At 42.0% G+C, this 26,145-nt stretch overlaps 2 protein-coding genes and 1 long non-coding RNA gene across 3 annotated transcripts in view; 2 read left to right on the top strand and 1 right to left on the bottom strand.

Annotated features, from left to right (window-relative positions):
* The first annotated feature begins 12,460 nt into the window (after positions 1–12,460).
* Positions 12,461–12,646, top strand: LOC120243133 (metallothionein-1F-like). The gene has a single exon (XM_039249175.1). It carries the CDS (start codon positions 12,461–12,463, stop codon positions 12,644–12,646), a length of 186 nt encoding a protein of 61 aa, XP_039105106.1.
* A 6,879-nt stretch (positions 12,647–19,525) lies between these two features.
* NOCT (nocturnin) overlaps positions 19,526–26,145 on the top strand; it is a 27,097-nt gene continuing 20,477 nt past the window's right edge. Inside the window, exon 1 of the mRNA XM_039249174.1 lies at positions 19,526–19,918. Within this exon, the coding sequence (XP_039105105.1) occupies positions 19,729–19,918 (190 nt within the window). The 5' untranslated portion in view covers positions 19,526–19,728. The remainder of the gene's footprint in view (positions 19,919–26,145) is intronic.
* LOC120243134 overlaps positions 21,563–26,145 on the bottom strand; it is a 13,633-nt gene continuing 9,050 nt past the window's right edge. Inside the window, exon 3 of the long non-coding RNA XR_005531228.1 lies at positions 21,563–21,748. This is a non-coding gene — a long non-coding RNA (uncharacterized LOC120243134). The remainder of the gene's footprint in view (positions 21,749–26,145) is intronic.

Below are 26,145 nucleotides of genomic sequence, written 5' to 3'. Positions count from 1 at the left end.
CGAGCCCCGCGTCGGGCTCTGTGCTGACTGCCAGCTCAGAGCCTGGAGCCTGTTTCAGAGTCTGTGACTCCCTCTCTCTCTGACCCTCCCCTGCTCACGCTGTCTCTCTCTCTCTCTCCTAGAAATAAATAAAACATTAAAAAAAAAAAAGAGAGAGAACTATAGGCCAATATCCTTGATGAATACGGATGCAAAAATTCTCAACAAGATCCTTGCAAATCGAATCCAGCAGCATATCAAAAGAATCATCCACCAAGATCAAGTGGGATTCATTCCTGGGTTACAGGGCTGGTTCAACATTCGCAAATCAATCAATGTGATCCATCATATCAATAAAAGAAAAGATAAAAACCATATGATCCTGTCAATAGATGCAGAAAAAGCATTTGACAAAATACAGCATCCCTTCTTAATAAAGACTCTCGAGAAAGTTGGGATAGAAGGAACCTACTTAAACATCATCAAAGCCATCTATGAGAAGCCTTCAGCTAACATCATCCTCAACGGGGAAAAACTGAGAGCTTTCCCCCTGAGATCAGGAACACGACAGGGATGTCCACTCTCACCACTGTTGTTTAACATAGTGCTGGAAGTCCTAGCATCAGCCATCAGACAACAAAAGGAAATCAAAGGCATCAGAATTGGCAAAGAGGAAGTCAAACTTTCACTCTTCGCAGATGACATGATACTCTACATCGAAAACCCGACAGACTCCACCAGAAGCCTACTAGAACTGATCCAAGAATTCAGCCAAGTTGCAGGGTACAAAATCAACGTACAGAAATCGGTTGCATTTTTATACACCAATGATGAAGCAACAGAAAGAGAAATCAAGAAACTGCTCCCATTCACAATTGCACAAAAAACCATAAAATACCTAGGAATAAACCTAACCAAGGATACAAGAGATCTGTATGATGAAAACTATAGAAAACTTATGAAGGAAATTGAAGAAGACACAAAGAAATGGAAAAATATTCCATGCTCATGGATAGGAAGAATAAATATAGTTAAGATGTCATTACTACCTAAAGCACTCTACACATTCAATGCAATTCCAATCAAAATTGCACCAGCATACTTCTCAAAACTAGAACAAACTATCCAAAAATTTGTATGGAACCACAAAAGACCCCGAATAGCCAAAGTAATACTGAAAAATAAAACCAAAACCGGAGGTATCACCATCCCAGACTTCAGCCTCTACTACAAAGCTGTCGTCATCAAGACAGTATGGTATTGGCACAAAAACAGACACATAGACCAATGGAACAGAATTGAGAACTCAGAAGTGGACCCAAAAGTATACAGCCAACTGATCTTTGACAAAGCAGGAAAGAATATCCAATGGAAAAAAGACAGCCTTTGTAACAGATGGTGTTGGAAGAACTGGACAGCAATATGCAGAAGAATGAAACTAGATCATTTTCTCACACCATGCACAAAAATCAATTCAAAATGGATAAAGGACCTGAATGTGAGACAGGACACTATCAACACCCTAGAGGAGAAAGCAGGAAACAACCTCCTTGACCTCCACTGCAGCAACTTCTTACTTGACACATCCCCAAAAGCAAGGGAATCAAGAGCAAAAATAAACTGTTGGGACCTCATCAAGATTAAAAGCTTCTGCACAGCCAAGGAAACAACCCAGAAAATTAATAGGCAACCAACGGAATGGGAAAAGATAGTTGCAAATGACATATCAGGTAAAGGGTTAATATCCAGAATCTATAAGGAACTCACCAAACTTCACGCCCGAAAAACAAACAACCCAGTGAAGAAATGGGCAGAAGACATGAACAGACACTTCTCCAAAGAGGACATCCAGATGGCCAACAGACACATGAAACGATGCTCAGCATCTCTCCTCATCAGGGAAATACAAATCAAAACCACACTGAGATACCACCTCACGCCAGTCAGAGTGGCTAAAATGAGCCAATCAGAGAACTCTAGATGCTGGCGAGGATGTGGAGAAACGGGCACCCTCCTACACTGTTGGTGGGGATGTAAACTGGTACAGCCCCTCTGGAAAACAGTGTGGAGGTTCCTCAGGAAACTAACAATAGAACTCCACTAGGACCCAGCAATAGCACTGCTAGGAATTTACCCAAGGGATACAGAAATGCTGAGGCATAGGAGCACATGTACCCCAATGTTCATAGCAGCACTCTCCACAATAGCTAAAACATAGAAAGAGTCTAAGTGTCCATCAACGGACGAATGGATCAAGAAGATGTGGTTTATCTATACCATGGAATACTACATGGCAATGAGAAACAATGAAATCTGGCCATGTGTAGCAACATGGATGGACCTTGAGGGGGTTATGCTGAGCGAAATAAGTCAGGCAGAGAAGGACAAATATCATATGTTTGCACGTATAGGAGGATTAGGAGGAACTTGACGGAGGAACAAGGGAGAGAAGAAGGGCGGAAATGGTGGGGGAAAAGGAGAGAGGCAAACCATGAGAGACTCTTGAATGCTGACAAAAACTGAGGACTGATGGATGTGGGGGGGAGGGGGGCTGGGCATGGGAGGAGGGCACTTTGGGGATGAGCACTGAGTGTTATGTGGAAACTAATTTGACAATAAACTATTTGAAAAAATAAATAAATAAATAAATAAATAAATATATATATATTGAAAAAAAAAAAAACAAACTCCCTCTTGACTTTATCTCCCCCAACTCCATAGTACATAACCAGTCACTCTTCAGGAAGCCAGGGCAGCTTTCTCTGCTCACGGGTTCTGTCCCCGTGCTTTAATAAAATCACCTTTTCTGCACCAAAGATATCTTCCACAATTCTTTCTTGTCTGTCAGCTCTCAGCCCCCATCACTTCAAAACCTCATCATTTGCTTAAGGTTAACATACAGGTTTTGAGGTGATTGGTTGGGGAAAAGGAAGAGTGGGGTGGGAGCATCTGAAATCTTAGACGTGGGAAATTGTACTTTCTAATACCTTGGTCTCTTGTAAATGACATGTAAGCCAAACAGAAAGTTGGGGCCATTGCATTTGCTACACTGGAACACAGAATATTTAGACATTGGGGGGAAAAATGTCTAAGAACTTCCTGAAAGTCATACAGGTCCTATCTTTTGGGATCCAAGACTCTGGTTTTACGATGAGCCTGTTACTGACACGGCTGAGGCTGGTTGGGCCTAACTCACCCAATCAGGATTTAGCATAAAGCAGGAAAATCATAAACTTCCTAGTCAGTTTTAGGTGGGAAAAAAAAAAAACAGATCTCAAAAAAGATCTAGGAATAGGTTGGTTAGAGTTACACCTCTGAAGGGGCGCCTGGGTGGCTTAGTCGGTTAAGCGTCCGACTTTCGCTTAGGTCATGATCTCGTGGCTCCTGGGTTCGAGCCCCGCGTCGGGCTCTGTGCTGACTGCCAGCTCAGAGCCTGGAGCCTGTTTCAGTCTGTGACTCCCTCTCTCTCTGACCTTCCCCTGCTCACGCTGTCTCTCTCTCTCCTAGAAATAAATAAAACATTAAAAAAAAAAAAAAAGAATTACACCTCTGATGAATGTAAATATTCCACTGAATTTAAAAAACTGTCTCAAATTCCAAGGTGGTAACATGTAAAAGGAAAAAGAGAAAAGCAAATGCATATCTTAGAATTGATGACACATAGCTTGGTAGATGAGGACTGGACTTAGGCACACATTTCCTTAACTGGGAAAGAAGCCAAAGAGAAATGTATATAAAAATATAACAATGATTGTTTTAGACTGGCAAAAATATTATTAGGGCAAGACTCAGAACTGGGTACATGCTCAGAACAAACTGCAAGCTAAAGTAGCTAGGAGCTCTGAGTGGGAGGACTATTATTATACATGAGTCCATTACGAAGAGGATCTGTGTCAATATCTAGGCCCCAAGAAGTCATTAGTTTGTACTGAAATAATCACACCTCCCTCTAAGCCTACTGCATTAGTCTTAGATATGTAGAGAAAAACTTGACAATTGGTTTCTTATTCTCCTGAAAATGCCTCCAAAGAAGTTGAACCCACATGGTTATTAAACCAATTGATATGTTATAGGGTTTTGTTGTTGTTGTTGTTGTTTATTGTTATAGGTTTGGCTGATGGACACTGGGGATTTAAAGAAATTTTGGTTGCCACGGTAGGCTTGGGATTCTATCAGCTTGGGACTGATAACTCTAGTGAAAAGGATTCTATCCTGCTTATATTCATAATTACAGTGCAATATTTTCTCTATTTATACTTTGAATGACTGGCTTTGGGCTATTGGTTTTAACATTCTATATTTCTAATCTTGTTGACTGTCTATATAACTGAGACAGTTTCTATTTTCTTCACTATCAGTAAAGAGGAGTTCTGCTTAATAAGAGAACCAAGCAAACTGAAGCCTAAAAGATAGAATGTTCTTGATTGTCTAGCAGGCTGCATTATCCAAACCTGGTTTGTTGGGCACATATTGTTGGGATGGAGGAACAGATGTCTGTGGCAGAAAGCCCAAGATGGCATCTTTGCTTTATTATACAACATAGAATCTCTGGTCCAATTTCTAGAGAGAAAAAATTACCCTGAATAGAAGGCTGACTGAGTAGTGTGAGACCTGGAAAGTTAGAGATGTTTGGACACTATAGAGAAAGTAACAGGACAAAACTGCAGACTATTCAACAGAGTATAATATAATTGGAAACAATATTATAGGAAATTGGTCTGGCTACCATGGTGCAGAAAATAGACAAGAGTAGATAGGGAATTAACAGTTTAAAAAACAGGTCCACACAGGGATGCCTGGGTGGCTCAGTCAGTTAACTGTCTGACTCTTGGTTTCAGCTCAGGTCATGAACTCATGGTTTATGAGTTTGAGTGCCCCCTCTCCCCCCATCAGGCTCTGTACTGAGAGTATGGAGCCTGCTTGTAATTCTCTCTCTCTCTCTCTCTCTCTCTCCTTCCCTCCCTCCTCCCCTCCTCGACTTTTGCTATCTTTGTGTCTCTCAAAATAAAGAAATTTTAAATAAATAAGTAAGTAAATACAGGTACACACAAAAACAGTGACATCAATCAATCAGAAAGTATACCATGAGGAATGCCTGGCTGGCACAATCAGTAGAGCATGGGATTCTTAATCTCAGGGTCATGAGTTCAAGCCCCATGTTGGGCATTGAGACTACTTTGAAAAAGGAAGGAAGGAAAGAAGGGAGTGAGGGAGGAAAGGAGGGAGATAATATAATCTATGAGGAAGTTCCCAAAGGTATTAATATTGTTGACTATGTGTTAGACCCTATTGCTAAGGGTATTTTCATTATCTCATCTAACCCTAACACTAATGGTAGAATAGGTACTATAGCTCTCATTATTCAGATGAAGAAAAGAGTTTCATGAAATTATATAACTTTCCCAATGTTACTCAGTTTCTGAGGGGGAAAATTGGGATTCTTATCCAGACCTGACTGATTGCAAAGCTATTGCTGTTTCCACAAAACCAAATGGTCCTTGTACTCTAAAAACCACAAAATACTGTTGAAAGAAATTAAAGAAAACCAAAACAAATGGAAAGATATTGATGTTTATGGATCAGAAGATTTAATATTTTCAAAATAGCAACACTACCCAAATTGATCTACAGATTTACACATTTCCTATCAAAATCCCAGCTGGCTTTTTTGCAGAAATTGTTAAGTTGATCCTAAAATTCAAAAAGAGATTCAAGGAACCAACAATAGCCAATGTGACTTTGAAAAGGAACAAAGTTGAAGAACTCACGTACTTTCTTTTTTTTATTAAACTTTCACAATTTATTATAATTTTATTTTTCTGGTTTTCAGTAAATACCTTATGATGTATTTAACATATACTTCTACACTGATTTTGTTTTCAAATGAGAATATTGTCTGGTTTGACGTTGTCTCATAACAGTGACAATATTAAATATTTTAAAATATTAACTCATTGAAACATCTTTTGCAGAAATCTACACAAGCAATTAATCATTAACAAACATTAAAGGACAATAATAAATCCAGGCCACTGCTAAATCTTAAGAATGATTAAGATAATATGAATCAGTTTTAGAACATCTAAAAGCAATGGTGATTTAAAAAAATGCCAAACATTGCACGCTGCTTAAAACCATTTAAGATGACATATATTAAAACTGCAACCTTTGGGGCACTTCGGTGGCTCAGTCGGTTAAGCATCTGACTTCAGCTCAGGTCATGATCTCACCACTCGGAACTCACATATTTTCTAATTTCAAAACTTACCACAAAGCTACAGTAATCAAGGCAGTCTGGCACTGGGAAAAGGACTGAATTCCACAAATTAATGGAATAAAATTGAACGTCCAGAAATAAACCCTTACATTTGTGGTCAAATGGTTTTCAAGAAGAGTGCCGAGACAATTCAAAGCTGGACCCTTACCTAACACCGTATACAAAAATGAACTCAAAATGGATCATAGAGAGGCACCTGACTGTCTTAGTTGGAAGAGTATAGGACTCTTAATCTTAGGTTTGTGAGTTCCAGCCCTATCCAAGTTGTGTGTAAAGATTACTAAAAAAAAAAGGCGGGGGGGGGGGCGGAATTCTAGATACAAATGTAAAAGCTAAAATTACAAAGGTCTTAGAAAAAGTACAGGGAGTGCCTGGGTGGCTCAGTCGGGTAAGTGTCTGATTCTTGATTTCGGCTCAGGTTATTTCTCAGACTCAGTGGGTTTGTGCCCCACATCAGGTTCTGCACCAGCAGCAAACAGCCTGCTTTTAGTTCTCTGTCTCTCTGTCTCTGCCCCCCCTTGTTCATTCCCTCTCTCTCTCTCTCTCTTTCTCTCTTTCTCTCTCTCAATAAATAAATACTTTAAAAAAGAAAGGAAAAAAGTATAGAGGCAAATCATTGTGACTTTGGGTTAGGCAATGGTTTCTTAGACACAAAACCACTACTAGCACAAGTGATAAAAATATACTTTTGACTTAATCAAAATTTAAAATTTTGTGCTTTAAGTAATACCATCAAGAAACTGATAAGACAAACTTACAGAATAGGAAAATGTATATGAAAATTATATATCTGATAAAGGCCTCCTATTTAGAATATAAGAATAATTCTTATAACTCAGTAATAACAAGGGAAATCATCCAATTTTCTTAAATGGGCACAAAAATCTTAATAAACATTTCCCCCAGCATCACTACTAATTAGGGAAATGCAAATCAAAAACACAATAAAATATCAAATCACATCCACTATAGATGGCTATAAACAAATAGAAAATAACAAGTGCTTGCTAAGGAGGGGAAAATGGAAACTCTCCTACATTGCTGGTGGGAATGTAAAATGGTGCAGCTGCTTCGAAAACCAGTCTGACAGTGCCTCAAAAGGCTAAATATAGAGTCACCATATGGCTCAGCCATTCTATTCTTATATTGTATATCCAAGAGAAAGGAAAACATATGTCCACCCAAAAACGTGTACACAAATGTTCACGACAGCATTATTCATAATAGCCGAAAAGGAAACAACTCACATATACCAACTGACGAACGGTAAACAACATGTAGTATATAACCTTAGGATGTTTTTTGGCCATGCCAAAGAATGAGGTACTGATCCATGCTATAACAGCGATGAATTTTCAAAACATTATGCCCAGTGAAGAAGCCAGCCCCAAAAGACCACATGTTGACACGCTCCACTTACATGAAATGTCTGCAAGAGGCAGATATATCGAGACAGAAAACAGATTAATGGTTGCCCAGGGATGGGAAGTTTGCAGAGAAATGGAGAGTAACTGTTAGTATCTATGGGATTTCTTTTTAGGGTTATCAAAATATTTTAAAATTGATTGTGGTGATGTTGCACTGTCTTGCAAACGTATTAAAAACCACTGTACCGTAGAGGTGCCTGGGTGGCTCAGTCAGTTAAGTATCTGACTCTTGATCTCAGGTCAGGAAATGATCTCACAGTTCATGACTTCAAACCCCACATTGGGCTCTGTGCTGACGGTGCAGAGCCTGCTTGGGATTCCGTATCTCCTTCTCTCAGACCCTCCCCTGTTTGTGCGCTCTCTTTTTCATTCTCTCTCTCAAAATAAACTAACTTTTAAAAAATTAAAAATTTAAAAAACTTCAACTTAAACAAATGTTTAAATAGGTGAACTATATGGTGTTTATCTCGATAAAACTGTTTTTTAAAACCCTATATAGTCTTTGTTTATATTTTCTTTCTTTTCTCTTTTCTTTTCTTTTCTTTTCTTTTTTTTTCTTTTCTTTTCTTTTCAAGAGAGAAGAGGGTACAAGCGAGCAAGCAACGGGCACAAAGGGAGAAAATCCCACAAGGAGCAGAGAGAGAAGCAGGGCTCAGGCCCATGAACCATGAAATCATGACCTGAGCAGAAGTCAGATGCTTAACAACGCCCCTCTTTGTTTATATTTTCAAGCAGATGTTGTCCAAATATCCAGTTGACAGCCAGTCACTCTGTTTCTCCTTACCATCAGCATTCTCAGCCAGCTTATCTTTTTTCTTTTTTACATTACAGCCAGTACTGGGGAATTGAATCACAAAGCTCTGGCTGGATTATAGAGGCTTGATTTCTTAGAAAATCTGTAAACCTAACTCCGAATCCCTGTTTAGGTATTAACATCTTAAACCTATGGGTCTCAGCTTTCTCATTTGTGAATAAAAAAGATTGTGCAGATGATCTCTGAAAGTTCTTCCTGTGACACTTAAAGAGCTTGGACTCCATCAGTGGAAGTGCTGGTTTTCTCTTTTTCCTCAGCACCAAATAGTCAAAATCTGGTACAATTTCAGTTAACTTAGATGATTAGCAGGAGCAATTGTGAAAAACTTCTGGCAGATTTTTGTATATACAGAAAGGTAAAGATGCATAACAATGGGAGTTTAACCTTTGTGGAAGTCAATTACCCAGTACTCACACTAGAACAGTAAATCAAGTCTCCAGTAGCTGTGTTCACTTCTTATTTTTACTTAGTCTATAAATGATCAATCAAGGGGTGCCTCGGTGGCTCAGTCCATTAAGCGTTTGGCTCTTGGTTTCAGCTCAGGTCATGATCTCACAGCTCCTGAGTTCAAGCCCCACATCAGGCTCTGCGCTGATAGTGGGGAGCCTGCTTGGGATTCTCTCTCTCCCTTTCACTCTGCCCCTCCCTGGCTTGTGCTCTCTGTCTCAAAATAAATCAATAAACTTCAAAAAAAAATTTAATAAAAAATAAATAGATGACCAATCAAGAAAATTTTAAAAAATGTTTCCTAGTAGGGGAAGGAGGAGCCCGACCTTCAAAGAAAATCACTCTTAATATTTCAGTGTATTTTCTTCCAATAATATTTCACTATAGTCTTTTTATTAACTCTATAATCATTTCTCTATATCTCCACATTAAGTTGTTTTTATAAACATCATTTAATGCCAATCGAGGTATCATGGTACATTTAACCATTACCCCATCACTGGACGGATAGAGTTTACCCCTATCTGAAGTAAATGGGAAAAAGATTAATATATTTATACACCAAGCTTTTTGGTATTTAGGATCATTTCCTTAGGTCAATTCTGATTCCTAAGACTTAAAATGAATGAATCAAAGAATGTGACCATTTAATAGCTTTTTTCAAGAAGTTGTACCAATTTACATTTATACTGAGGAGTGATATAATTACTTTGATTCATAAATGGAAATCCACAAAACAAGGTTACCTAGTGGCCCAGTCCAAGTCACAAATCTAAACTGAAGTCAGACCAGAAGCACCTGTCAAGGAAACCCAATATACACATCAATCATAGTCATCCAACTCAGCCTTAGCTACCTTACCTTACTCTAGAAAATAGGACCTACTAGTCTTTCTTTTTTTATTTTCCTTTAAGTTTATTTATTTACTTATTTATTTTGAGAGAAAGACAGAGACAGAGAAAGCATGAGTGGGGGAGTGGCAGAGAGAGAGAGCTAGAGAGAGAATCCCAGGCAGGCTCTGCACTATCAGTGTAGAACCTGGTGCGGGGCTCAAACTCAGGAACCGTGAGATCATGACCTGAGCTGAAGTGGAAGCTTAACCACCTGAGCTACCCAGGCAACCCTAAGTTGTATTTCTCAGTTCTCATATGCACAGAAACTGCTAGCTGCCAATCTAATTTCAGGTTCTCTTGCTCTTTTTTTAAACAAATGTTTATTTATTTTTCAGAGAGACAAAGGGTGGGTGAGGGAGGGGCAGAGAGAGAGGGAGACACAGAATCTGAAGCAGGCTCCAGGCTCTGAGCTGTCAGTACAGAGCCCGAAGCAAGGCTTGAACCCATGATCCAGGAGATCATGACCTGAGCCAAAGTCTGACACTTAATAGACTGAGCCACCAAGGCACCCCTTCTTGCTTTTTGCAAGGCAATGTGCTCAGCCAAAAGACTACATTTCTTTTGTTGCTCTTGTTTTCAATGTTTATTTATTTTGAGACAGAGAGAGAGCGTGTGGCAGAGTACAAGTGGGGGAGGAGCAGAAAGAAGGAGGTGCGGGGCTCAAACTTACTAACCATGAGATTGTGTCCTGAGCCGAGATCAAGAGTCTCAGACACTTAACAAACTGGGCTCCCCAGGCGTCCCTAGAAGACCACATGTCTAATCCCTGCAGACAGGTGTGGCCAGATGACTAATATACATGGAAACTGTTGGAAGGACTTTTAGGAAAGTTGTTTTCCTTCTGCTTCCTGCCTATGATGTGAACATGATGGTTGCAACACCTCTATCTTGTACAACGAGGTAACCTGAAGGATGGAAACTCTGTTCAGTGGATGGCAGAGCAGGATAGAAGGAATCACAATCTGTGGTGATGGGGAGATGTAAAAGGAGATTTCAAAATGGAGCAAACAAACCTAGCTACAGTTTCATTTAAATAGGGTCAGGAGGCCATGAGGGAGGAGGAATTTATGCAAATCCTCATCAAAGGAATGATGAAGTTTTGCCAACAGCAGGCCCTCAGGCTGGGTTTAACTCCTTCCTTGCCAGGATACCTGAATCGGTCACATTTCTCACTTCCAAAGGAGCTAACTCCATTCATTCAAGGACAAGTTTCTTTCTTTCTTTTTTTTTTTGACATGAACTTTTTCTTTTATTTTTATTTGTTTATTTTTAATGTATTTATTGTTTAATTTATACCCAAGTTAGTTAGCATATGGCGCAACAATGATTTAGGGAGTGGATTCCTTAAGCCCCTTACCCATATAAGCCATCCCCCTCTCCCACATTTAGTGGGCTTATGGTATAACTACTATACTAAATATAGTATAAAAGATTATATTTAAGAGCCTTTTATGTTTTGTCCCCCTCCCTGCTTTTATATTACTTTTGCTTCCCTACCCTTATGTCTATCTGTTCTGTATATTAAATTCCTCATGTGAGCGAAATCATATGATATTTGTCTTTCTCTGACTGATTAATTTTGCTTAGCATAATACCCTCCAGTCTCAAGGACAAGTTTCAATCCCTCTTTTGCATATTAACCCCACCATACCAGTTAATTTAGTTTCAACTGCTGTTTTGCACAGAGTTCTTAAATGAGAACTGCATTCATGACCTTTTTTCTTCATAACTGCCCTTTGTCTTCCTCAGAACACAAGTCACCTGACTCTGTGTCTCCTGAATTGCAATTTTAATTGCCCAAATAAGTGCCTGTGTGCTTATATTGTCAGTGAATTCTTTCTTGGTCAACATAGACCACACCTAAAAACATTTAAAGTTTTTTTTAAAAGGCGGGGAGGGGCACCTGGGTGGCTCAGTCAGTTAAGCATCCAACTTCGGTTCAGGTCATGATCACACGGTTCATAGGTTCGAGCTCTGTGTCGGGCTCTGTGCTGACAGCTCAGAGCCTGGAGCCTGTTTCAGATGCTGTGTCTCCCTGTCTCTCTGACCCTCCACTGCTCATGCTGTCTCTCTCTCAGAAATAAATTAAAAAAAATTAAAAATTAAAAAAAAAAAACACCATATACCACACCAACCCTGGACGGCCTTCTTAGGTGCTATTTTACATAGGAAGAAAAAGAAAGCACTATCTTGTTTTAATCCAGTTATTTCAGGTTTCTTATTAGCTAAACACGATTGCAAACTGATAAGCTACATATACTGATTGTCATCCTTCCTAAAGCTTGGAAGATTTCTTTTTTTTTTCTTTTTTTTGAAAGCCTTATTTATGTTTGAGAGAGAGAAGAGAGCAGGGGAGGGGCAGAGGGAAGGAAACAGAGGATCCAAAGCAGGCTCTACTCAGCAAGCCTCATGGGGGGGGGCTTGAACTCACGAATGAACCATGAGTTCATGACCTGAGCCAAAGTCAGACCCTCAACCGGCTGAGCCACCCAGGCGCCCCTGAAGATTTCAGTAATACTATAAATGCTCTTTAAAAATAATGAGAAATCGGCCACACCTCCAGCCCGCACCAGTGTCTTCCGGTGTCACCTGCTTTGGAGCTCTGTCCTCGCCTTGGTTCGAAATGGACCCCAACTGCTTCTGTCCCACCGGGGACTCCTGCACCCACCTGGGCTCCTGTACATGTAAAGTGTGCAAATGCACCCCCTGCAAGGAGAGCTGCTGTTCCCACTGCCCCATGGGCTGTGCCAAGTATGCCCAGGGCTGCATCTGCCGGGAGACAGCTGATAAGTGCCGCTGCTGTGCCTGATGTGGGGGAGAGCCTGTTCCAGATGGAGAGAGGGCAACAGGCACACACCTCCACTTTTATTTCTATTTTATTTCTTTTTATGTAGCAAAGTATTTTTTTAAGTTTATTTTTGAGAGAGAGACAGAGAGTGAGCAGGGGAGGGGCAGAGAGAGAAGGAAAGAGAGAACCCCTTTCTCTGGGATTCCACACAGTTAGCGCGGAGCCAGATGCGGGGCTCAAACCCACAAACTGTGAGGTCATGACCTGCACCAAAATAAAGAGTCAGACCCTTAACCAACTGAGCCACCCAGGCGCCCTACACCTGCAGTTTTGTAACACATTTTTCATATTAGCCTGTCTGCCACATTCTTGTTTCTATGAAATACAGGAATTAAAAGTTGGCGACTTAAAAAAAAAAAAGTGAGACATCTTTTGCTTCATGTACTTATCTTTTAAAGAATAAAATATGGGCTTTTTATTCTGAGCAAATTGCCATGTTTTAATTTTAATCATGAAAAAGAACATTTGGTCCATGGACAGGAAGCAGGAAATAAGAATTTCATACGGCATCATTGGACCGGACCTTCCACGAGAAAGAGCATGAAATACCTTTGGATCATGTTATGATGCAGGAAGAAAGAGGAAATCTTGAGAGTTCCTTGAGCCTGCACGGAAAAGGAGATTAAAATTTAACTTCTGGTCATGAGTGACTGCAAGAGGTTAAGTGTCCATTACTGTATCAAAGAAAACAAGGAAAGGTTTTTGAAATTTGCTTTTAAGTTTGTACCTGTGTCTGTCCTCGAGGAAGTACATGCCAAGAAGTAATTAACTGTGAAACTGAAACCAGCCACTCCCACATATACATTAACCTGATTTACTGTTCCATTGTTTTCATTTGCATAGCTTTTCTATTCCACGAGACTTTAAAAAAAAATTTTTTTAATGTTTATTTACTTTTGAGAGAGAAAGAATGAGCACAAGCAGGAGAGGGGCAGAAAGAGGAGAGAGAGAATCCAAAGCAGGCTGCAGGCTCTGAGCTGTCAGCACAGAGCCCTATGCAGGACTCAAATCCATGAACCGTGAGATCATGACCTGAGCCGAAGTCGGAGCTTAACTGACTGAGCCACCCAGGTGCCCCTCCGGCAGATAACTTTATTGTCCATTCCAGGAATTTGTTTGAAAGACCATCAACTCTTGGGGCACCTGCGTGGCTCAGTCAGGGTTAAGCGTCTGACTTCAGCTCAGGTCATGATCTCACTGTTCCTGAGTTGGAGACCCACTTCGAGCCCCACGTCAGGCAAATTGAGCTCTGTGTTGACAGCTCCAAGCCTGGAGACTGCTTCAGACTCTCCCTCTCTCTCTCTGCCCCTTCTCTGCTCACGCTCTGTCTCTCTCTCTCTCTCTCAAAAATAAATAAACATAAGAAAGAAAGAAAGAAAGAAAGAAAGAAAGAAAGAAAGAAAGAAAGAAAGGCCAACTCTTTATTAGAAAGTATCAACATTTTTCTTACCAACACTCTTGGGACTCTGGGCCTCCTAATCCTTCCCTTGCTGTTTCCACCAGTCCTAAATCACCATCATATATCATTCCTCATCAAAGGACGTGTCTTAAACCAAACTTCAAAATCTCGATAAAGCAGACCCCGCCCTTCCTTCTTTGAGACACCACAAATCTCTCTTGAGGTGGTAATTCTCCTGTGCAACAGCGAGCCATAAATTCAGTTTTATCTTGGTGCTGGTGGTGGTATTTGGGAACTGGCATTTAATACACGCAAAAGATAGGGCAAAGTCGGTGAAGGAGACACAAAGGACCTGGAGGAGGCTGAGGGAGCTGTCCTGCTCAGAAGTTCAGAGTCAGGATAAAGGGAAAGCTGGAAGGGAAGAAAGGAAGAAGGAAGGTCAGGCGGCAGTGCAGTTCTCAGAGAATTTGTAAGACCAGTGAGGAGTTACTGAGTCAAATGCAATTATTCCTCAAAGTAGTCCTACATTTTGCAGGAACCCAACTGCCTTGGTGCCCCTGGTGAGCTCAGTGCACATCAGCTGTGTGCTGGACATTTTGTGGGAAGTAAGGCCTCAGCATCATCTGGGCGACGAGTGTCAGAACAATCATACCTTTGCAGTCCCAGCAGGAGATGGAAAGACACATTTCTCCTGGCTCAGGATGCCTGATGAGCTAGCTTCTGAAAAGACACTTACAAAAAAAGGGTTACCTTCTGAGAAAAAGCGTATAATGAATGAGAAATTTCCAAAGGAGTCTAACATAGATTTTGAAATGAATTTATTAACTATAAAAATCTAGTGAAAGCAATTGGAGTTTTTCTGCATTTTTAAATATACCAAAGACAATATCAGTTATTCAGTTACTTAAAAAATTTTTTAACATTTATTTTTAATTTTTTTTTAATGTTTTATATATTTCTGAGAGAGAGAGAGAGAGAGAGACAGCATGATCAGGGGAGGGTCAGAGAGAAAGACACAGAATCTGAAGCAGGCCAGGCTCTGAGCTATCAGCACAGAGCCTGTCGCTAGACTCGAACCCACAAATCGTGAGATCATGATCTGAGCCGAAGTCGGACGCCTAACCGACTGAGCCACCCAGGTGGCCCACGTTTATTTATTTTTGAGAGAGAGAGACAGAGCATGAGCTGAGAAGGGGCAAAGAGAGACACAGTATCCGAAGCAGGCTCCAGGCTCTGAGCGGTCAGCACAGAGCCCAACACAGGGCTTGAACCCATGAACCGTGAGATCATGACCTGAGCCAAAGTCCACACTCAACTGACTGAGCCACCCAGGCACCCCTTAGTTATTTACTTATTAAAAATAATTTACTTATTAAAAATAAGTTCCAAGTTGGGCATAGAAATTACTTTAAAAAAAAAAATGGAGAGAAAGAGAGATTTCTCTTGCCCACCAGCCTGTATGTGTGCTCTTTTTATGTAGCCTTGCTTCAGACCGCTGATGTTAATAGAGAAACTAGCAGAACCTTTGGGCAAACAGTAGTGTTAAGCAGGAAGTCTCAACAGTAGAAAAACTACAATTTCTCCTATGTGTATTGGACTCCTTCTCCTCTACTTCTATTTTGAGGTTGCTCCAATCTTATGAGAAAAACAAAGGCTCACCTGGGGCTTTATCCCATTGTTTTTCATCGGTCTCCAGCCTTCCAGTCCCAGTAATCAGTGCAGTCTTGTTTCTTCCACCATCACCATGCTTACCTGCAACTATTCATAGTGAGCTAAAGGGCAACCTTCTAAGTGTCAAATTCAGAGGATTCAGTCCCCTCCTCGATCTCTTGGGAGCATTTATCACTGCTACATCCTTCTAGAAACTTACTGTCCCCTATATATATATATACACACACATATATATACACACACACACACACATATATATATTTTATTATTTTAGAGAGGGAGCACACATGAGCAGAGGAGGAACAGGAAGACAGAGGGGCAGAGGGATAGAGAAAGCTAATCTTAAACAGACTCCACTCTCAGCCCACCACGGCTCCATCACACAACCCTGGGACTGTGACCCAAGCAGAAATCAAGAGTCAGACACTCAACCAACTGAGCCATCCATGTGCCCCATCTGTCCCCTTGCTGCTAAGACACCATTGTCTTCTTGTTCTCTTCTGACCAGGCCTCAAGTCTCTTTCCCTTCAACCAATCCTTAAAGGTACTGTTTCCTTCACAGGGACCTCATCCTCACCCCTTTTCTCATCTCACTCAAAAGACTTTTTGTGGGTGATGTCACCATCCATGGCTTCAACTCCTGAGCTCTTAAGAGTGTTTGGCCCGGACCCTACTGTGACCTCCAGGCCCACCATTTCACTTGTCTACAAAGTGACTCCGCCTGGGAATTCCATGGACACATCACTGACCTTAACTCAGTGTTTGGTGTTCCATCTGTTTTCTTTATTTGGTGCTGCTATTCCCCAGTCACCCAAGTCATTCCTAGACTCTGTCCTCTCCTCCCTCCCTCAACCCTTAGATTTAATCTGTCACTTAACCGTATGGTTTCTGTCTCCTTCACAGTTCTTAAACCCTTCTCTTTTCCACCACTGCCCCTAATGTATTCATTGATAGAGGAAGAGCATTGTGCATCAGAATCACGTGTGCTTGTGTGTGTGTGTGCATGCACGCACACGGCATGCCCTTCCTCCAGAGATCTGAACCAGCATATGCTCTTCCTTACCTGAATTGTTCTTATTCTTCCCTGATCTTCAGTCCATCTTCCACACTGCTGACAGAAAGATCTTTCTCTCTTTTTAACCTTTTTTTAAAAATGTTTTTGAGTGAGAGAGCGAGCACAGTCCGCTGTGGCAGAGAAAAGAGGACAGAGGATCTGCAGCAGGCTCTGCACTGAGAGAAGAGAGCCCAACGTGGGGCCGGAACTCATGAATTTCGAGATCGTGACCTGAGTCGAAGTCGGATGTTCAACTGACTGAGCCACCCAGAAAGATCTTTCAAAAATGCAACCTTGATAGGGCAAGCTCTCTGCTTATTTTTTTCAAAGGTTCTTCAGAACCTTCAGGATAAAGTCCAAACTCCTCTGAAAACACTTCACACTTTGGTACTTGCCCATAGTTTCCACCTCATCTCTTGCCACTCCCTTATAGGCACCCTGCACTGAAGCCTTATCAAAGCTTGGTACTTGCTATCCCTCCTTTCTTTGCCTTTGCTGTTCTCGGTGGATATCATCCCTCATCCCTTCCTGCTTAGAAGTCACCTTGTTCCAAAAGCCTCTCCTTATTTCTCCAGGCAATTAGGTACCCTCTTTATTTCCACAGTATCTTGTTCATATCCTGATTCAATATTTATTATTGGATAATTATATTTGTGTGTATACGATGTCTCACCCACTAAACTGTGAAGGGACTGTTCAGTTCACTATCGTATGCCCTAATGTAGAGCCTGGCACAGAGTATGTACTCAACAGATGTTTACTGAACGAATTTTTGAAATGAGTAAGTTTTATATTTTTCTGATTGCTTAAAGTACACAGTGTTTAATATATCTTAAGCAATACTACTGACCCATTCTCAGGATAGAATTGTCCTCTGAATTCCTTATAATGGTAACAGTTTATATTTGAACAGTAATTTTAACTTGTCAAAGTACTTTTCCCCAGCACTCATTACAAGTATTTCCAAACATATGGAAAAGAAAAATAATTGTAAGTGAACACGCATACACCCATTACCTAGATTCTAAGTCGACATTTTGTTATATTTGCAGAACACTTTTTATAGGCTGATTTTATTATCACTTTTTATTTCACGTAATGACTAAGGTATGATTCTATGTTTTATAGAGAAGGAAACTGAGGCCAAGAGAGCTTAATGACTTCCTAAGGAGATTACCTCCTGGAGTTGTGATCAATTTTTGCCAGCTGACTCATCCATACCTTCTTGGTGTTAGATACATAACCCTCGCCTGAAAAGTATTTTGAATGTTATTGCTAATGATAAGTTTCCAATTGCGTAAGACAGGAGAATCAGCAAAATCATGGGAAGACCAACAAGAAAACATTTCTAGCTCATAAGTCACTCAAGGAGGAACCCAGTCTTGGATATTCTTCCCCCTTACACCCCTTCATTCCTGGTTAGTCATTTCCGGCCCTATTGGAGAAGTGTCTTCCATCCATTCTTTTCCAGTACCTGATGCAGATCTAGAATATCTTTCATTTCAGCTGGTCTGCTCTCTCTGGCCTTTTCTTTTCTTTTTTAATGATTATTTATTTATTTTGAGAGTGAGAGAGAGAGTGCGAGCAGGGGAGGGGCAGAGAGAGGGAGAGAATCCCAAGCAGGCTCACACTGTCAGCACAGAGCCCCATGAGGGGCTCCATCCCACAAACCATGAGATCAGGACCTGAGCAGAAATCTAGAGTGGGATGCTCAACAGACTGAGCTATACAGGCACCCCCTGTCCTGCCTTTACATGTGCCAAGAATACATGACCTCCAGTTAAAACAAGACCCTGATCATATCTTTGCCTAGCTCACAAAACATCAACCACTCTCATTTCCTACCAAATTAAGTCTGCCATCTACACCATAACCTGTCTAAGCATCTGTCTTCTTACTCCTTAGCTTCCATCCTACATAACCAAGAGGAGTTGTATCCCCAAATACAACAGGGCTTTCTGCTTACTTCCTTCGTGTATAAATCACCACCACGCCCCTACCCAATTCAACATGTGTTAAATTCTAGACCTCCTAGTCATCGCCCAACTCAAATGCCAATTCTAATAAACCTTCTAGAACACCCAAGCCTGTTATAACCTCGATTGCCAAGCTTTTGGATCTTGTGGCACTGATTTTCATCTACCTCGTGGAGCTTTATAGTCTGATTTCTCTTGCCATCTTCTGTCCCCTTTGCCTGAGTGTAACACCCTTGAAGAAAGGGACATTGTCTTATCCATCACGGCCTTCGCATAGTCGGTGCTTTACATGCTCAATTTCGTTTAAAGAAACATACGCTTCCGAAGGGACAGGAGGCGGACGCCCTTTGGTGTATTCACACATACACTCACACACGCATACAGACGCTGTCTTCCACCTGGACACACACGTGTCCCCAGGGCCACAGACAGCCCTGAACGGTCTCTGGCCCCTCAGCCTTTGGGCGCTTCCATTCCAGCCAGCAGAAGGGGAGGCTCATCCCTTTAAAACACCCTAACAAATACTTATCACTTTAGATCTTCTACAGCCTCCGCCCTCCAAAGAGCTGAAGATCTTCTTCCTTTCAAAATAGTATGACTCCGAGTCAGGGAACGTCAGCCTGGTCGCGCCGGGGGACGGTCCCACGGATCCCCCCCTCCTGGCCCCACTTGGTCGCGCCCGCTTTGTCAGCGCGCTGCGCTCGCCGGTTACCCTCCAGCCCTCGCCGGCCGGCGGCAGACCGTGCGGCTGCTGCCTGAGCTGCCGTCGCTTGCGCGTCTCCCTCTAGGGCTTGTCTGCTCAGCACTGCCCTCCGGCCTGGGCTGGGCGACTCAGAAGGTCCCCGAGCGTCTGCTCGTTTCGCCCGCCTCGGCCTCGGCCTCGGCCAGGCTCCGCTCGTCCCGCGCGCGAGGGGCCTCGGCGGTTGTGGCGGCGGCGCCCGGCATGTATCAGAGCCCGCGGCGGCTCTGCTCCGCCCTGCTGCAGAGGGACGCGTCCGGCCTGCGCCGCCTGCCCACCCCCGGGCTGCGCCGCCACTCGCCTCCGCCGGCGGCCGCCCCCCGGCCCGCGTCCCCCCGGCTCCTGGCGGCGGCCTCAGCGGCCTCGGGCGCCGCGAGGTCGTGTTCCCGAACAGGTGAGTGCGCGGTACCGGGCGGAGAACGCCGCGGCTGCGGACGCGCGGCCGCCACCTGGGCGCGGCGCGGAATGAATGGGAAGCCCGGGGTGCGGGGTCTGGCCGGGAAGCCGGCCCTCGGCTCCCTGAACGGCCGTTTCTGTTCCCTTTTTCCGCTTTCCCCTTGCCCTGCCTATGCCGGGGCTCGCGGCTAGTAAGAACTGGCACACTGTTCAGGGTCCCGTTTGATCCTTGGATGCGGTGCCTTTAGGATCTCTCGCTCTTGGCTTAACGCTAAAATCTGCCCCTTCCAAGGCCGCAAATTAACTTGCGGCTGTTTTACTTCCTGTTGCTCTAATTTAGGAAATTTTGTGCAGAAAAGTCATCGAAAGTGGTACTCTTGATCACGTAGCTTGCATGGTTTAGATGTTATGAATTTCTTTAAAGTTATGCTGTCTGTATTATAACATAACACATTGACTGGTTTTACATTTACCTATTTGGGTTTTTTCAGAAGCTTCCACTCTTTCTATTTGGGTCAGTCTGTGTCCTGTATACTTGGGTTAAGATCTTGTAAAGGTGATGCCTTCCGTTTGTCAAGAGCCAATTTTATATATCACATACCCTGGACTTTGCCATTTTTGCCACCTCCGTTTCTACCTGAGGACACATTACCGAAACTAAAAATTACATACAAATTAATGATACTGTTTTAAATAAGAAATGAAGGTTCTCTTTCAAATCTTGGCAATTACTACATCACACTAAAAAGTGTATTTTGGCTGTGCTCAACTTAGATTATTGGCGTTTAAGACATTTGTAAACCATCCTGGGTTATAAATACGTTTTGCTCAGAAAGTTTTGGATTGCTTTGAGATGAACAAATAGAGCAGTAGAAAAAAATATGTTTAGTGGGACTTTCTCTTACTAATGAAAGTGATGATCTAAAATCTAAAAGCGATTGAAGCCAAGACTTTAAACTCTTTCAGGATTCCTGGGTGGCTTTGCAGGGTTGGCCTCCGACTTCTGCTCAGGTCATGATCTCATGGTTTGTGGGGTCGAGCCCTGTGTTGGGCTCTGTGCTGACAGCTCAGAGTCTGGAGCCTGCTTAGGATTCTGTGTTTCCCTCTCTTTGCCCCTCCCCCACTCACACTCTTTCAAAAATAAACATTAAAAAAAAGACTTTTAAAGACTTCTCAGATTATTAGCGGATGTAAAATTAGGAGGCTAAACTGATTAGACTCTAAATTCCATATTATTCTTTAGAAAAGGTGAATTTGACAGTCCTATTCAGATTATTTTGGTTTTTGTTTTTTATACTGCAGTGAACATGTTGATTGCATGAAATTCACAGGGCTTCTTCCCCCCCCCCCGCCCCCCCAGCTCTGTAGGAAATCATCACATTGTGAAATAGCTGTTAGGATGGGTGCCACCTAACAACTGTTAGTGTTTTTTCTTGCTGGAAAAATTTTTTAAATTTTTTAATGTTTATTTATTTTTGAGAGAGAGACACAGACAGTGTGAGCAAGGGAGGGGCAAAGAGAGTTCTGAAGTAGGCTCCAAGCTCTGAGCTGTCAGCACAGAGCTGGACATGGGGCTCGAACCCACAAACAGTGAGATCATGACCTGCCGAAGTCAGATGATTAACAGACTGAGCCACCCAGGTGCCCCATTGCTGGAAATTTTCAAGAGGAATGTTGTTTGGTTTGAGGAGGAAGAAGTAAAAGAGAAAAACACTCATTGTCTTCTCCAGTACCAGCTCAGGTCTCACAGTACCTCAGGCCGAGTTCGTCAGTAGCTACATCTTGGGAATACAGATAGCTTGTGTGATACAGATAGCTGTGGTGTTGGCTGAGGAAAAAAGGTCAGGTTTGAGTCAGGAACATTGGGCTTTTGACACAGAATGGTGTTTAGTGAGCTTTTTAAAAAAGTCTCTGAAACCCCCTAGTTTTACAAATAAAGAAACTGAAAGACTTTGATGCTTATGCTGTCATAGACTGTTACTACAAAATCTAGGCCATTTTCCTTTTTCATGCGGTTTTAGCTTCGGCTACTTGTTAGAAGAAACGTTCTTTCACTCATTGCTTGATCACTCATTCATTCAGGAAGTCTTTGCAGAATTTGTCACACACACTGTAGGTGCTTTATTATAGGGGGTAAAAGAATGGGAGCCTTAGTCTGCCTTTATAGAGATTACTACTGCCTAATAAGAGAGAAGAGCTTGCAAAAAGAAATAACTGTTGAATGAAATGAAACTCCTTTTATTCTCTTACAGTTAGAGGTTTGCTCATGGCACAAGGGTGCCAGAGATTGGGAGGTCCCTTTCAGCAAAGGTGATCTTGTTAGCCTTCAGGAAGTAATTGGTATTTGAGCAGGGCCTTAAAGCATGGTCAGGACTGAAAGAAATGAAAACATTTTATTTGGGAAAAGGCAGGAGCAAAAAGGGAAAAGCATGAAGCATGCAGGGTGAGAAAAGAGACCCCCTGTAAAATGTTTTCCAAAGAGCCCAGAACCAGCATTAGGTGCTTTTAAAAATGCAGACTAATGGATCCTACTAGAGACCTATTAATAGAATTGGTGGTGGGCTCCAGATTCCACATTCTTCTGGATTATTCTTCTATTCCTCAAAGTTCAGACATCTGGCAAGAGAAGTCTTCAGGTAGCTGAAAGCTACTCTTCCCTCCAGAGAGTCTGTTGTAGGAGGTTGGGGGTAGATAATGAGTCCCAACCCGTAATTCCTTTTGATAATCAATTTCCTTCCTAACTTATGTCCCTTAGCAATCCATCAGAGGTCACTAGTAAGATGAGTACAGTCATCAAATCCTAGGTTATTAGAATTTAAAGGGGAACTTGCAGACAGTCTCTGTGTTTTGCTGTCTTTTCTCACACAAGGACAGCACCCCCATAAAGCAGCAGCAATTGCCACAGTTACTGTCCTGGATGAAATGCAGTCGGGAGTCATCTGTGGGTTTTTAAGTGCTGCCTTCCAGATCCCTCCTCCTCAGATAATTAAGAGTTGGCTGAATTACTGTTCACCACCACTGGAACATGTTGCTTTTTTTCTTGGGACAATTTTAAAAGCAAATACCAGCTCGTTTCAGGAGGCGGCTTTATTTAGTATGTCCCTTAACTCTGTGAGTAAGCTGTTGATGAGAGAGAAGAAATGAGAAAGCTTGTAATTATCAAGTTCCTACAGAATAAATTACTTTCCTTGTGGGAGAACTAAGGTATCATTTTCCTGCAGCATTCAATGCTAATAGTTTAAATAGTGAACTGTTGGGGGTGTTTGAGTTAATAACCATAGCTCCAGAATCATATTCAATACATTTATGTATTTGCAGATCATTTAATCTTGCTTACTGTCTGAACACTGAAATTGACCTAGAAAAAATAAAGAAGATAATTGATATCATTCACTCCACAAGTTTTATTGAATACAGTACACTTAAAAGGCCAAATATTGTATCCCATGACTAATTGTGGCAGGAATTGAGAAGAAAGAGAAATCAGTGTGACTGGATTTGTTGGGAAGAAAAGTGCTTTGGAATAGGTGAAAGGAGGGTACATCCCTGGAAGGGAGGGGTGGATGACAGGCAGGGAGAAAAGACCACATGAGATGGTGGCAGGTATGGGAGCGGTGATGAATGAATGCCATCAGAAAAAAATGTACTTCCAGAATCTGGGACAATTGTTAAAATACAGATTTCTTGTCTTTCACCTATGTACTTGAATCAGTTCCTCCCGGGAGAAGCCCAGTATATATATATATATATATGTATGTATGTGTGTGTGTGTATTTTTTATTCATTTTGAGAGAGAGAGAGAGAGAGAGAGAGAATGAGAATCCCAAGCAGGGCCCACACTATCTGCACAGAGCCTGATGCAGGGCACAAACCCATGAACTCCCAGATCATGACCTGAGCCAGAATCAAGAGTCAGACACTTGGAGGCTTACCTGCCTGAGCCACCCAGGCAACCCAAATTGTATATGAAACAGGTGCTCCAGGTGATTCTTTCTGGAAAAACACAGGGACTATTTTATAAGCTCTACTCCTCCTTTCCAAAGGTATTTATTTCTGGAAAGTTTGAGAAACCTGGGAGAGGATTCTGGAGGAGCGTTAATTAAGATCTTTGAACTTGGGCTCCAAGGCAATTTCAGAGGCCTCTGAGTAAGAACATTTACCTGAACAAAAACAGGGTTTAGGAAAGGGAAGGAATTGGTGTATTTAAGAAAATTCAGTGAGGAAAAACTTGACTCTGACATTGTAATGCGAGTATAGCAGTGTGGATAAATGTGGTGTCATGTTGATTTTGATGATGTTTACTAATGGAAAAGTGAGGCAATTATTTTCTGATTTCTTGGAAGGAGGAAGAAGGAAGTATCTATATTTGCTTAAATTCTTTTTTTTTAATTTTTTTTAAGGTTTACTTATTTTTGAGAGAGAGAGACAGACAGAGCGTGATTGTGGGAGGGGCAGAGAGAGAGGGAGACACAGAATCTAAAGCAGGCTCCAGGCTTTTAGCTGTGCCCAGCGTGGGGCTCGAACTCATGAACTGTAAGATCATGACCTGAGACAAAGTTGGCTGCTTAACCAGTTGAGCCACCTGAGTGCCCCTATATTTGCTTAAATTCTAATCAGGATTTATATACTTGAAAATGGTTATTATACTCGAATAAATACTGAGAAACTCAAGGATGATGTGCATGGGTATTTGGCTCTGTGCTAAACTTACTTGTACTTTCACGAAAAGCAGCTAAAATGTTTTGAATTTCTTGTTAGAAATAGGTGAAAACCAACCTTCCCACAGGATGGAATAAGACTCAAGTGGATGATTTCAGCTGTCCTCTTATCTCTAGCTGGTGTCAAAGCAACACTTAACATACCGGTTACCGTGAATTCAGTGTCAGGGATGTGGGCAGGAGTGCTTAGGGCAAAGGGGGATAAAGAAAATTACTACTGTCATTTGAATGTCTCCCCAGAATACTTTTTTCTCCTTCCAGTATCAAAAAAATGCCTGGTGGGGGGGAGAGGGGGGACCACCTGGGTGGCTCAGTCACATTCAGCTCAGGTCATGATTTCAAGGTTCTCGGGATGGAGCCTCGCATCTGGCTTCGTGCTAACAGTGCGAAGCCTGCTTGGGACTCTCTGTCTCTACCTCTCTCTCTCTGCCCTTCCCCCACTTGTGCTTTCTCTCAAAATAAATAAATTGTTTTTTAAATGCTTGGGCCCACTCAGATCTTCTGAATTTTAACTCGTGGGGCCTGAGCATCCGATGATTCTGAGGTATGGCCAGGACGGACAGCCTCTTACCACACAGGTAGCCGGACAGCTCGTGAGGAGATTTGTTTTACTAAATGCGTAGCAGCAGCCTGCCAGAAATTTTCTTACCAGTGTGTTGATTCTCATGCCTCCAAAAGTTAGATCCTGCTATCAGATTATGAGGGATTGTGCCGAGAGGAAAAATTTTAAACCATTTTTACTCCAGCTTTAGAATCCGAGTAGTGTGAGAAGTCTAGGAAAGTCCAAGTTACAACGCAGACAGAAGTACAGGAAAGAATTGTTGCAGCAGGATGTCCGGAGCGCCCCTCACTCTTGCCCCGCCTGTTCCCACTGTCTTCCGGGCCCCAGCTCTTTGAGCTTCCAGTCCTTGAGCAGACTAAAGTGCTTTGCAGATTCTAAAGATACCTTGAATATAATAGTTTTGTATTTCCTTTTTATGTTTTGCTGTCATGGATATGAATCATCATCTAGGGACTACTGAAAGAAGGTGATCTTTCAAATCTTTATAGGTCACATAGGGGAACTGAGACATATTCTGGAATTTGTTTCTCTTTCAGGTACTTCATTCTGAATTTTATTTAGGAAAACGGTCATGATGACTTTTTAAATTAAATTTTTAGAAAATTACTGGAATAACGCATGGCCACTAATAAAAATCTTTTGTCCTCAAAACATTTTTCTTACGCTTTGTGTTCCAACCAAAATTCCATCAGGAAAATGTCTCAGCCACACTGAGATACCACCTCATGCCAGTCAGAGTGGCTAAAATGAGCAAATCAGAGAACTCTAGATGCTGGTGAGGATGTGGAGAAACGGGCACCCTCCTACACTGTTGGTGGGAATGGAAACTGGTGCAGCCCCTCTGGAAAACAGAGTGGAGGTTCCTCAAAAAATTAACAATAGAACTCCCCTAGGACCCAGCAATAGCACTGCTAGGAATTTACCCAAGGGATACAGAAATGCTGA

This window comes from Hyaena hyaena, unplaced genomic scaffold, assembly GCF_003009895.1.
Source record: "Hyaena hyaena isolate Hyena2069 unplaced genomic scaffold, ASM300989v1 scaffold_333, whole genome shotgun sequence".
NCBI lineage: Eukaryota > Metazoa > Chordata > Mammalia > Carnivora > Hyaenidae > Hyaena > Hyaena hyaena.
Note: the sequence above shows the minus strand (reverse complement) of the source record. Positions and strands in the feature narration are given on the sequence as shown.

Bases quoted from the DNA above. Each gene is read 5' to 3' on its own strand.
- LOC120243133 (XM_039249175.1), top strand. From the start codon at position 12,461: ATGGACCCCAACTGCTTCTGTCCCACCGGGGACTCCTGCACCCACCTG.